Raw genomic sequence first — 14,078 nt, forward strand, 5'->3', positions numbered from 1 at the left:
AGTATTATAACTGTTTTGTTATATTTAGTTATAAATCTAGTTTGAATTGAATAATTATTGTTTTTTTTATTTAGGATATTACAGACTTGGATAACGTTACAACTTTTAAATAACCGAGTGTCACGTACTAGCAGTTACATATTCTTTTTTTAGGAGATTATAGACTTGACAAACGAGATAGCCAAAAATGGTTTCATCTACTTTCCAGAATTTTGCACTGTGGTTACTAGGTGAGTTATTATTAGTAGTGCAGCTACTCTTTAATTAAGATATTTATCACAAAATTTTCTGGATAATATCATAAGTGCCAAGTCCAGCAAAGAAACACCTCACCCCCTTATTTTGAAATAAATTGAAAATTATGGGGTTGTTTCAGGATTTGGCCGCCAACCACCAGAAGTTTGATAGCGAGGGAAGGGGGGGGGGATTGTTTGTAAATTGATAGATTTTTTATTCTTGAACTTTTCAAGCAAAAGAAATATTAAATTTGTTTATGCTTACAAAAAGAATATTCTTTTTTTTTCTACAAAAAAATATTCTCATATAAAAATGTATATTTTTATTCAGCCACATAACTTAACTTCTCCCATTCAAATACTAGCTAATGTAAAGTTAAGTCTTGCATATAAAGATGTTTATTTACACCCATTGTTACCACTGCCAGGCCATAACCCCTGCAAAATATGGGCTCATAAACTTTTAATCTTTTTCCCCTCACAGCTTTTTCTTGAATATATTCAGTCACGAAGGTATACAGAATAACAAGAAAAAATATTTTAGAGAAAAATACAACATAATATATTTCAAGAGAGAAATAAAGAATTATAGAAATGTAGTTAGAGAAATAATTAAGCAGTATTTAGAAACAGACAGACAGAGAAAAAAAAGATAGATAGATAAAAAGAAAGATAGAGGGAGAGAGTGAGCGAGAAAGAAATAGATAGATAGGGAGAAAAAGAAAATCATGAAAAATATAAAAAGATGCAGGTGAATGAGAACAAGAAAAAAATAAACAATTGTCTTTTTTTTTAAATATGTTTTTGCCATACCCAAATTCCTGATAAAAGTGGGAAAGCATGACTAGGCCATTTCAAAGTAAATCGAGAAGAAAATAAAAACAAAGATGATATAAATATTCTAAACATAAAGAACCTTTTTTTCTTTTATGCCAAAAAAATATTTTTGGATAAATAAAATGAAGCTTAAAGTTGAACTTGAGAAGTATAGTAATAATTAAGTTAAAAGGCTGCTTTAAACAAACATTGTCTTTGTAAATTCAAATTCAACTTTTAATTTCATTTTAAGTTTTTCCATTCCATTGACTAGGATTGCGTTTTTTCGTTGTGCGACATTTACCACCGTCGCACAACGAACTTAAATTGGAAATAAAACTTTCAATAAATTATCTTTATTTGAACTATATTCTTTCAAATTTAAATTAATGCACCCCTGACATAGACGTCCAAGGGTGGTGGAATAGGGGGAAAGGTAGGGTTTACCCCCTCAAACATTGAAACCAACCATTTTACCCCCCTCAAAATTAAAAAAAAAGTACATTAGATTACCCCCTCAAAATAGAAAAATGAACGTCCCGTCCCTGCCATTAATTACATACCTAGAGAGTCTAAAATGAATCCAACCGACCTTATTCCTATTTTTTTTATGTGTAGAAAAGGAAAAAAAGTTGTAATTTAAAGGTTGTACAATTAATGATATTGCTTGCATTTATGTTTATGCAGTACTGTCTCAAATAAAATTTTGTTTACATACATTACAGAAGATTGCAATTTAGTTACAATATTTGCTGTCTAGTGGTTAATATGCCTTTAAATCAATAATTAGATTAACTGCTATTAGTTGTATGTAATTATTTGAATATTATTTATTGATTTTCTTCTGAATTGAAAGATTAAGTTGAAATTATAGCATAATAAATAATTTTTGTACTCTAAATGCTTTGTTAAAGTCATATAAATATGTTTGCTCTTATCTATAGCTCTCTTTATCGGACACAGAATATGAGAATGAAAAACCAGAAAGGAGCATTTTTGCTATTTTTTTATATTTATTTCTTAGCATAATTGTATGAAGACTCTCATGTGTATATTGTTGCATGAAGCTAGGAAGGTGCTGAGAGTTTAGTTATCATACAAAAGGGTTAAAATAAAATTTATGTGTTAATTAGTAAAAACTGAAATATTGTTGGTTTTCATTATTCTTTTTAAAAATTATTAGATGTTATTCCAAAATTGTTTATGTCCTTTTTTAGGTCTCATTGCCTTTTATTTCAATTTTAAATAGTCTTATAAATACTAGTCCACAAGATGTTGGTTTAATGTTAACCCTTACAGATCGGGGGGGGGGGGGTCATATTGACCCCCCCCTCTATTTTTTCAATGTCATTTTTTTTGTAGGTAAGATAGAGAGTTGTGACTTCATGACTTTTTAAGTTTAGTAATTATACGTCGGCAAGAGTTGATTTTATTAGGATATCTGGTCTGTGTCGGTCGTGGTGTCCGGTCAAAGTCGGTTGGGTAGCACCAAAATAAAAAAAAAATTCTAAATAAATCTTAATTTCTACATTATGACTTTGTATATAAGGTAGAAGCCTATAATTTTTTTGGTGAATACTGAGATATCAATGACCTTATGAGAAAAGTGGTGTTATGACCGTTTGATCGCACCCTGACCGACTTTATGACCGATTTTTGTCCGGCTTATACTACAGACATATATCATGAATATCGTGGCTTCTATTATAGCGAGAGAACTATAATTTTTTTTGGTAAATCCTTGAGCAATAATAAACAGATAAAATATTAATTGGCGCCGCCAACCGCCTTTTTACCGCCGTAACCGCCGAAAATGGCGGTTTCCGTTATTTGCCGTTTTTTGGCGATGATCAGAAAAAGTAATTTTTTTGTTATGAAAAATAAAAGTTCGTCCTAAAATTTGGTCATCCTAGCTGCAAAATTGGCCGCTCTACAGCTGTTTTAAAATTTAGCGGCTGGCCGCTAAAAAGCGGCTAAGGAGCGGCCTGACCGCTATGACTAGAAAAAGTAATTTTCTCTAAAAATACACATGAACCACCAGAAAAAAAATTTTACGTCTTTATCTGTAACAGAAGCCGAGATAGAGGGGGGGGGTCAATATGACCCCCCCCCCCCCGATCTATTAAGGTGGGAATAGGGGCCCGATCTGTAAGGGTTAAATGGTTCCTACTGTTAGTGTTAGTCGCATGAAATCATGTTATGGCTTTAAGAAAAGGATGCCTAATAAAAGTGCCACACGTTCTACTTTAGAGGTATCACCCATCTAATTTGGGAATCCATAACATATTCATAAACTTGTTATATTATCAATCTCATTGCTAGGACACTTTTGTAAGTTCATGTTATATGTCAGGAGCTAAGGTAATTTTAAGGTCAATATTATAGTACCTTTACAATATAAATTTATGCATGCTTATGCTAATCTTTATTGTTATACTGTACAGTATTAATATCCTGGGAACCAGCTCCATAGTGCAGATCAGAACCTTTGCACCAACTCTTATGCAAATGTCCCCTTGTATCTCACACTTTTTTTTTACATATCTATCTTTCAATCTGCAGAATAATATCTGCTTTTCCATCAAAAATTTTTTATACTAATTTTGTCATACAATTAGATTTTAATCCCCAATTTTGTTTGTTTACAATATAGCCTAAATTTGTACAATAAATCCATATTAAGGATCAAAGACAAACATCTTTACACGAATTATGTTTTACAGAACTGCTCTATAACTGTTTTTGATTGTTTGTTCTTATTTATAGCTTGTAATTTCAAATAGCTTCGCCTCTATTGTCGTAATGGTTCTTGTATGAAATTCTTCGTTTTGTGCCATATGAATTAATAAGTTCTGTCAAAGCACATTTAGAAAATTATTTTAAAATAAATATTCTACAACTTTACATACTTAAAAGCATAGACGTCCAAAGGGGTGTTTACCTCCCAAAAACTTTTAAATCCATCAATTTTTTAATTTAAGTTAAAGTTAACTATTTTATTTCATTTCTAAAATCTTATTCTTGCCATCATTTCTTGTTGAAGTTCCCACATTTGTATGTAAATGTAAATGAAGAGAATATTGAGGTGTGGGTGATGGAAATTTAAATCAGTCAATTATTCTCACTAAAAGTTTATACTCTCCAGCTAAATATTCATGTAGCATTACAAAGTAATATCATTTTATGTTTTAAAGACCTACCAATTGCTTGCAGAAGGTGGGGTTATCAAATCACTGTATTTACACCGCTTAAGACTTTTCTGATACACTTCCCTAAAACAGCCAAATGGGTGTCAAGTTAAAAATGCACCCCTCTACCTTTGACCTTTATGTAAGTTGATTACGAAGAGGGTAAGACATTAAGGGAATGTATCTACCACTAGACAATATAATACAACCCCTTTTGTTGTCTGTATTACACTCCCTTCACACACACTCCTGGTAAAACCCTATGCACGCCACTGCACGCCTGTGAACTAAAATAGATACAATTTTAAAATATCGGAGACTTAGTGACATTTGTATCCACAATTTTTAGTAAACTACAAGAGCTAATAGGCAGGTTTGAGGCTGTTTGCAGATATATAGCTCATTCCTTAAAAGAAAAGAAAAATGTCGCAAAATATAATATATTGTGAATTTAGCAATATTGTAAAACTACTACCCTTGACACATCAGGGTTTTAACTTGAGTTTAAATCTTTACATTATTCTAATTTTATCCATCTATCTATCTTATCTATTAAGCTTTCTTCACATTTAAGGATATTAACATGTGTTTCAATTATTACTTTATTCTTGAATTTTAACTATCGGATATGCCCCTCGAGGGACACTTGAGGTGGAGGGGGAAAGTCAATTTTAGTTTTAAAAGAAAAACTTAAACAAATAATTTTGGGGTTCATTTATTTCTAGGGGCAATTGCTCTTGGGAGGTTGGTGTTACCCTCTCACGAAATAGTTATTAACCAACCAGGACCTATCAGAAACTACATTGTTAAGGAGAACCATATCAGTTTAGTGATTATCAAGATCCTTTGGTACAGACAAATAGACAGACACACACTCGGCAGATAGACATCCTGTTACTTTTATATAAAGACATAATTGTACCTAGCCTTCTTTCCATCTATCTTATCTCTATTTCTATATATCTATCTATTTATGTATCTATTTATCTATTTAGAAAGTTAAGAGAGGAAGATGAAGAAGTATTTAGACAAAATATGTTCAAGGTAAATAATATCAATGCAGAATGTGTTTTGTAAAGATTAGATTTCCTCACTGCCACTCTAATCTACTAATCTAATGTATATTAATGCATCCAAGCCTAAAGTCCATTCGGGGGACCTAGACTATTTTGGGCTACCCTCATTTACTTAACTGGCAACCTTAAAGGACGCCTGCAAAAAATACCACGCTTTAACTGCTAAAAGACTGCCACAAGTAGACCTAATACCCGAAATTTAAAGCCTTCAGCTTCAATAACATAAAAGTTCTAGGCATTTCAAAATAGCATTTTATGTACAATGAAAATTTTGAAAGATTTCCAATGCTCATAAAAAAAATATTAAATTACGTCGCCTAGACACAAAATTATAACCTTATCTTTGTCAGAAACTTAGATTGCCGGTAACTGATTACATTTTTACAATAAAAACACTACATTTCATCGTCAAAATGTATGAAAAAAATTTGATTTAAATTGTATTTGTAAACGAAAATCATAGCGGAAACAAAGGAGAAAACTAATACAAGCTCAGCTGTAATTGGTTGCTTAGATGATTCAGCCTTCTGATTGGCTACAGTACACTCGGTACAATGCAAGATAATCTTAATTTTTTAAAATGATTTTGACTATAATAATGGGCATTTTTATTGTAAAAATATAATTAGTTACTGGCAACCTAAATGTATGAATAATAAAAATAAGCTTATAATTTTGTTTCTAGGCCACGTAGTTTAATTTCAAAATTTCTAACATTAGCATTGAAATTCTTTCAAAATTTTCATTGTACATAAAATGTCATTTTAAAATGCCTAGAACTTTTTTGTTATAGAAGCTGAAGGCTTCAAATTTGGGGTATTTGGTCTACTTGTGGCAGTCTTTCAGCAGTCTCGGCTGGAGGGTAAAGGGACGTTTAACCTCCTCAAACTTTGAAACCTTTCATTTTATCCCCCTTAAATTTTAAAAATACATTATATTACCCCCCTCAAACCTTTGAAACCACTCATTTTTCCACTTCAAAAGCTTTTACATCTTTGAATAGACACCATAGTTATAGAGCAGGTGTGCTACTAAAAAGAATCAGTAAAAAGATGCATCAATAACAATTGATACTTTGATCTTTAAAAGATTGAAATCAACAATTGCACTTATATTGTTTGAAAGGAAATAATCTTTGATTTACTATAGGAAATGCAGTATATAAATTTTTAATTATTTTTCTAACATAAAAGTAAAAAAAATATTTTTGGTCTTATGGCTAATTTTCATGATTGACTTCTAAATATGCTATAATAGATAAAAAAAATGTAAATTCAAGAAGAATAGTTATTTATTGCATCGATTTATAAACAACTTTGCTCTGATATTAAAATAAATTATTGTAAGATTAAAACCAGTTTTGTTAGCCCCGAGGAGGCCACAGGCCCAGCCTGACAAAAATTGTATTAATTTTAATATAATTCGAGGAAAAATGTTTATAATACGATGCTTTACATCATTTTTCAGTAAGGCTGAAAACCGGCTGTAATTAGGAAGAGATAAATCTGTATCGAAGCCTTACTGGAAAAACTGTTTTTATAAAAGCAGAGAAAAGCCAGATTTTAGATGTCACGGCTGCATGATTTGTCGTAATCAGTAACATTTTCGCAGCTGCGCCTTGTTATTTTACAAAAAAGGCCTTCTGCTTATCAACATCATTAGATAACAAAAAATTGTCCAATACAAGGCCGACATAATGTGGTATTCGGCAACCGTGAGCCATGTCTATGGCACCCCTGATCTGGGGTTCGGTGTAGGGTCAATGGCCCTCCCCCGAGTCCTGGGGAAGGGGTCTAGTGACCCCCTCCCTACGCTTAGAATTAATGATTTGAATCTGTCATGTTTATTATGGTTAACTGTATTCTTAATTCTCCCCCACCCTTTCCAGGGATGGGGGAATCATTATTGCCCAAACTGACCATTGTATATGTATTATTTATGCTTTTATGTTATGATTATTTATTCCTATCCATGTAATTATTGTTTGTTGTATATAACTGCAGTATCTCTTAACCCTTCAATAAAGGGACAACTGAAAATAAATGTTGATCATTATCTAGTGAAAGCTAGAGAAGCGTAGCTTCTCTATAGTAAGGTGTCCACGTCTGTCACACTGCCGTAATCTAATTGAACTCCGGTGTCTGCCCTTTGTCCTCGGCGGATACCACAACTTTGGTGACAGCTGTGTGAGATTACGGCGAACCACAAGTGTAGAGCAGACGCGCATCTGAGGCTAAGGTACTCCCAGCAGTGAATCTGGCAAAACTGACGCAAGCAACCTGAATTACCCACCCTGGACAGCAAAGTTTAACTCTGCATCCGGCAGTTGTGGAAGCGAAACAGCGAAATCTGACGAATAACCGCGAGCAGCGCTGATATCTAACGGAGAATTGAGCGCCAAAAGGGCTGAAACAGGCCTGCGGACCGGCTGAAACAAGCCAAATACGTGTAGACGGCTGAAAATAGGCCAACTTTACTGCAAGAAATAGCAGGATCCGAACCAGTGGCGCTAGCAGGACGGGACATTCCCTGCCGCCGATAGGCTGAAACATGCCACATAGCTGCAAGCTGCGAGCTAACATACGGGTGTAGTGCACCAGAACAGAGAAAAACTACGTCAACCCCGAGTATCCTGAGAAGCTACAACGCAGCCACCCATCTAGAAGACAGATATTATATCACATTTGCAGGGATTACCACCCTAATGTGATGGCCAAACAATAGATTTATGAGCAAAGCTTGGCAAACAAATTGTTGTGTTGTGATAAATCTAAGAATAGAACAGGCTTGGATTACTGTGTATTGTGATAACAGCTAAAAATAGAACAGAGTTGGTCAACAAATCTGTTATGCAATTGTGATAAGGACAAACATAAAGCTAGATGTAATATAATCAAAACAATCTCAAGCCCACAGCACAAAAACAATACACCCCTTATTCCAAGGGAAGGGGAGGGGCCCCTCTCCATTGAAGGCAAATACAATCAGGGTGATATAACAGATAAGCCTAAGATTAAGAAGCAAAGGCCCCATTACACCAGCACACAGTTACCCCCCTCCCTCACAGTGGGAACGGACGGAGTTACCCCCGTCCCCTCACGCGCTTCCCCCCTTCCTACCCACACTAGACTAAGTCCGTCTGTAGTGTGGAGCTAGCGATCGGATACACAGAGCGCCATTCACGGGTAGCGCAACAGAGTGCGGAAAATATCATAAATCCAACGGACGAAGCGGACCAATGAGAGAGCGAGCTGAGGGGTGAGAGCGCGTTTTCCCCGTGTGCGCGGATTTGACGGCGCGAATGCGCGTTACAAGGACAGAAGATTCCACGCACACACACACACACACCTTCACACCAGAGCGGAGCTACTCCATAGCATTTAACAGGGGTATTTTTAGCAAATAAAGAATTGCAAGTTTCTTTCCTCCTAGCTCTAGTGTGATAAGGGAAAACCCAATCAGTTCCTGACAGCAGATCAGACCCTCAACATCTATCTACCTCAACACCTAACTATTGATAAGTACAGCTAAGTTATATCTTTGCAACTAAAACTCCCAACCTAGTGATACAAACAGTGTTGGCTGTTAGGCTAGGAAGCCTCAAGTGACAACCCATTCATTGTAGTACTGTATAACTTTGTGCCCGCCGTTTCACCGTTGACCCAATGGACCAGCATCAAGTCCCAGGAGGTGACCAAGCCCCAGGATGGCTCCAGGATGACCCTCAGCCGGCCCCAGCCGAGTACCGCAAGCTGATGCTGAGCAATCTGCCGGAGTTTAGAGGGCCGCCCAAGCAGTCCTGGTCGGCACATATCCGCCGACTGGAGATGTCATGGACGGCTTACCGCGTGCCACCTCATGATTCCCTCAACCGCCGCAACGCCCTACTACTGTCATTGGTAGGGCAAGCGGCGGAAATGGCGTCCCATCTGTTTGGCGAGGCAGGCCAAGCCTTGACCTACGAACAGGTCAAGACCGAGTGTGAGTTGCTATTTCGCCCTGCTTTTGAATCCCAAACGCTTAAACAAGCGTTTAGGGATTACAAGCAACACTCGACAGAACCTATACAGGCGTACATATCAACAAAGTGCGCCTTGTATAGGGACGCCTACAACCATGAGGATCTTGAGTTGTTGGTGGACGAATTAAATCGTGGAATTCGTAACGCCAATGTAAAACGCCTCATGATGAACCATGAAATTGCGAGTGTACCTGAGTACACTCGCAAGGCCATGTTCACCGTGACCATGGTTACTAAGCAGCTGAAGGAGGGTGTGTGCTTAGTGGACTCGACCGACGGGCTGACTGGATCTGCCTGCATCCAGTTGCCCCAATATGACGAGTAGGAGCCAATGGAGATTGGCTCCTTGGCTCCGGGTCTCCACCAGATGGGGAAGGTCGCTCCAGATGACAAGGTTCCAGGCCGCTGCTACCGCTGCCAGGGGAGAGGCCACCGAGCTCGAGACTGTCCAACGCCTGTGGAAGTTAGCCTAGAGGAGAGGCGCACCCAGCCACGCCGTGACCGTTCTGCCAAGTGTGAGCGTTGCCACTATGACGGTCACACGGCGGCCGATTGTAGAGCTGACTGGGCCCAGGTAGCCAGCCGCAGGCGCACCGCCGACAAGGGTGCCCCTCCAGGGAAGCCCAGCAGAGTGGCCCATATGGAAGGGAGCGCGCCCCCAGCACCACCACCGCAAGCAGCCGCCCCCAGAGCTGCGGACCGAGCCGATGGGATGCCGCAGTTCGGGACTGTCCCAGCTAGGATCAACGTACTGGGCGGCGCGGCTGAACCCAACCGGGTTGGCCTAGGCTTCAGTCTTAACCATCTGGGGCCAGAGCTGGTACAGCCCAACAACATAGCCGAGCCAGAGGTGCTGAGGCCCCAGCCTTTCAGCCTCAACATGATGGAACCTGCCCGACTGAGCCTACCCAGCAAGAGTGGAGGGGCGCTGCCCAGCGTCCCTGAGACAGTGTATGGGGAGGCCCTGGCAGCCGCTGAACGAGAGAGGCAGGAGGTGCTAGCCAGCACCTCTGCATCGATGTATGGGACGCCACCCGGCGTCGCCACCTGGGATGATGGGGGGGTGCTATCCAGCGCCTCCCACCCTGTGCCTGGGGCGACAACCGTCGCCGCCACCGAGATACCTGGATCCTGGAACGAGCCAGCCTCCAACCTGATGTCTGGGGCGACAACCGTCGCCGCCACCGAGAGACCTGAGTCCTGGAACGAGCCAGCGGTCCCAGGGGAAGGGGTGACACCCGTCACCCCCAGCCAGCCAGCGCCACCAGTCTGCAGGGAGAGCCCAGCTACATGCCAGCCAGCGCCACCAGCCTGCAGGGAGAGTCCAGCTACATGCCATCCAGAGCCCTCTACCAGCCAAGGGAAACCAGCGGCTCACCATCAGGATAAGTTGAATTTGTTAAATGTGTTGTATCCAAAACATTGTAAACACCCAGCCTTGCCTGTGCCCCCTGCACCTGAGGCTGGGGAGATTGAAATTTGGGAAAATAAGGACTTGCCTGTGCCACATGCACCTGAGTTCCTAGGGCAGGGGAGGGCATTGAGTAAGGGCGAGCCTGTGCCACATGCACTTCAGCCCCATGCCACTGGGCATGCCTTGGACCAGGGAAGGGAGCACTTAGGGCTAGGGGAGCCGACACCCAGGCAAGTGCCAGTCGCTTGCCAGTCTGTCATTGGGGAGGGTATCGGGGTGCCTCGGCCGCATACAGATAACGCTCAATGGAAATTTGTATCTAGCCAGGAGCAGCCCAGCCGTGTCCAGCCCCAAGAAGCAGCCGTGACCAGAGCCGGAGATCCCCAGCCGCGTGTACGAGGAAGATGGTTACCTGGAAGCCTCTCCCATTGGTGGATGGTCCTGTGGGGCCTCCTGCTGGCAGCCGTGTGGCCTACAACCAGCTACGTCCTGGTGGGGTGGGACTGTGCCAACCCCACCCATGTCACGTCTTACAATAAAGAAAAGATGTGTGACACGGAGCCCCTACACCAGGAGGTGCCCCTGGGCCATGACGTCCACGTCCTGCAGCAAGTCAAGGTGAGGGAAACCACTGGGTTCAGCTGTCAGCTCACCGTGTCCCAGTGGACATTCAGGTGTGGGGTATGGGGTCACCTCAAGGTGACCTCGGTCCCCACCCTCATGAGGCCAACCAAGATAGACCCAGAAGCGTGCCGAGACCTGGCCAGGAACCGAGTATACACGTTGCCAGGCAAGACCCAGCCACTGACGTTCCAGCTGAACCACCCCCTGTTCTTCACCATTGATATGGTGGGCGCCCTCGTCAACAGCCCCGAGGGGGTGGGTTGCGAGGGGGAGGACGTCCACTTTGAGGGCCAGCTCTACCGCAATGAATTAGTGCTCCAGGAGCGGCGGCTGCTGGTCAAGGAGGAGACCTATGTGGTGGAGGATGGACGGGTGGAGTCCCAGTCTGACCACCTGACCCTCGAGTGTCCCCATTCTGAGCTGTCCTGTATCACTGGGGAAGCAACCTACGTGTGGGACCACCTGGGAAGAGATTGCCCCTTGAGGCTGATCCGCAGCCTCCAGCCCAGCCTGGTGAGGGATGCATATCTGGTTGACCATCAGGCCCAGTTTTTCATCAACATGACCAACCCCACCTCAATTGTGAACTGCGACTTCGAGGCCCATGCCACCAACCATCCAGCATTGTTCGTGGCAGCTGACCCAGCCGCGGCTGCGCTGCCCAGAGTGTCGGCCAGGGATGTTGACGTTCCCCTTCAAGCACAGATCCATGCAGGTTATATTGGATTTACCCTGGAAACGCGCATGAGAAGCACTGCAGCAGAAGAAGTAGCGGCCAACTGCTGGAAGCTCCAGCAACTAGATCCGGCCCACCCGGTGCGTGTCCAGGGGAGCACGTTCTCGGTACTGAGGGGAGACATCCTGCTGCAGCTGACCTGCCAAAGGCACAAGTATGTTGTCCGCGAACACAAGGAGTGTTGGGACAAAGTGCCAGTGGAGCCCACCGGTTTTGTAGACGCTGTGACACGGGTATACAGTGAGCACGCCACCAAGATTCCCTGTTCCTCCACCTACCCCCTGACTGTGCACGCGGAGGAAGGCTGGATAGAGTTAACCCCTGCTCCCAAGAAGAGGCCACCCCCGCTGGATACGCCTAAGCAGTTGTTGACAGAACCCTTAGATGACTTCAGTTCAGGTGGTTTGTATTCGCAGGCTGAGTTGAATGACTGGCAACAACTGCTGGCATTCCCAGCATACAAGAGTGCCATGCTGACCGGCCTATCCTATGGCTCCTGCGTTCAGCAAGGCAGCTGTTCGGCCACAGGAGACCATGGGATAGTGTCCTACAACATTGACCGACTGGCAGAGGAAGGAGAGGCAGCCCTGGATGTCTGGGCAGGATTTAGACAAGCCATCCACGAGTGGGGAGATGGCGCCGCCATCCTGTGCTTGCTGTTGCTGATCCTCAAACTGCTGGGGGACCTAACCATCATTTCTCTGGCAGCAGCACAAGGAGGAGTCCGGGCAGCCCTGAATGCGATATCACAAGTGTTCCTGTACCATCCAGCTTTGTATAGGAAGGCGTTGGCTAGAGCCAGGCTCAACCATGCCAAGTCCCGGGACTTTTCAGTGGACTGGGATGCCATTCCCATCGGCAGGGAAGCAGCCGAGGAAATGGTGTCTATGAAATCAACTGACAGCGGGCATGACCGCCCAGGTAGGCCAGGACCGCCCTCTGGCAGACCCCGCGGCCCCTCAGGAGGACAGGCCGCCGCTCAGACAATCAACCTGGCAGCCAGTGCCCCAGCCGCTGCCAACAACAATCCGCAGGCCCCACTGCTGACCGTTCCAGCAACAACTGTGCCACCAGCAAGCCTGATACCTGCCGGCGCTGACCAACGTATCCAACCCAAGTCAGCCTCTGCCTTCTATCCCACATTGGGAGCCCATCAACCCTAAGAAGATACTCACCACTAGGATTCCATTGAATCATTATCGTTTGTATATATATGTTAGTCCTAAGGAGCGGGCCGAAGGCCTCAACCACTGTCGGAAGTCTGGTAGGGAAACCACCTCCCAGCCTTCCGAGGGGAGAGTTGTGGTATTCGGCAACCGTGAGCCATGTCTATGGCACCCCTGATCTGGGGTTCGGTGTAGGGTCAATGGCCCTCCCCCGAGTCCTGGGGAAGGGGTCTAGTGACCCCCTCCCTACGCTTAGAATTAATGATTTGAATCTGTCATGTTTATTATGGTTAACTGTATTCTTAATTCTCCCCCACCCTTTCCAGGGATGGGGGAATCATTATTGCCCAAACTGACCATTGTATATGTATTATTTATGCTTTTATGTTATGATTATTTATTCCTATCCATGTAATTATTGTTTGTTGTATATAACTGCAGTATCTCTTAACCCTTCAATAAAGGGACAACTGAAAATAAATGTTGATCATTATCTAGTGAAAGCTAGAGAAGCGTAGCTTCTCTATAGTAAGGTGTCCACGTCTGTCACACTGCCGTAATCTAATTGAACTCCGGTGTCTGCCCTTTGTCCTCGGCGGATACCACAATAATATGGTTACTGTAGTTTTTCCTTATTCTTAAATATACCTGTTTCAGATGCTGTGTGGTACCGAGCCTTTTCCTGCGATGTTTAGAGCAAAGAAATATAAAATTAATGATAATTTTCTTTATAAACATGACTTTAGGAAAGAATAACCATTATTCATTTTTTTCTGAATATGATTTTAATTGAACTTTGAT

The 14,078-nt window shown here is 42.4% G+C and overlaps 1 protein-coding gene across 1 annotated transcript in view; it reads left to right on the forward strand.

Annotated features, from left to right (window-relative positions):
* The window catches only part of LOC145314818 (uncharacterized), a 36,011-nt gene extending 21,978 nt beyond the window's left edge, over positions 1-14,033 (forward strand). Inside the window, exons 4-6 of the mRNA XM_080154899.1 lie at positions 154-230; positions 5,236-5,284; positions 13,935-14,033. Of these exons, the coding sequence (XP_080011025.1) occupies positions 154-230; positions 5,236-5,284; positions 13,935-14,033 (225 nt within the window). The remainder of the gene's footprint in view (positions 1-153; positions 231-5,235; positions 5,285-13,934) is intronic.
* The last annotated feature ends 45 nt before the right edge of the window (positions 14,034-14,078 follow it).

The sequence above is a fragment of the Acartia tonsa genome, chromosome 3 (genome assembly GCF_053477335.1).
Source record: "Acartia tonsa isolate MP-2025a chromosome 3, ASM5347733v1, whole genome shotgun sequence".
Taxonomy (NCBI): Eukaryota; Metazoa; Arthropoda; class Copepoda; order Calanoida; family Acartiidae; genus Acartia; species Acartia tonsa.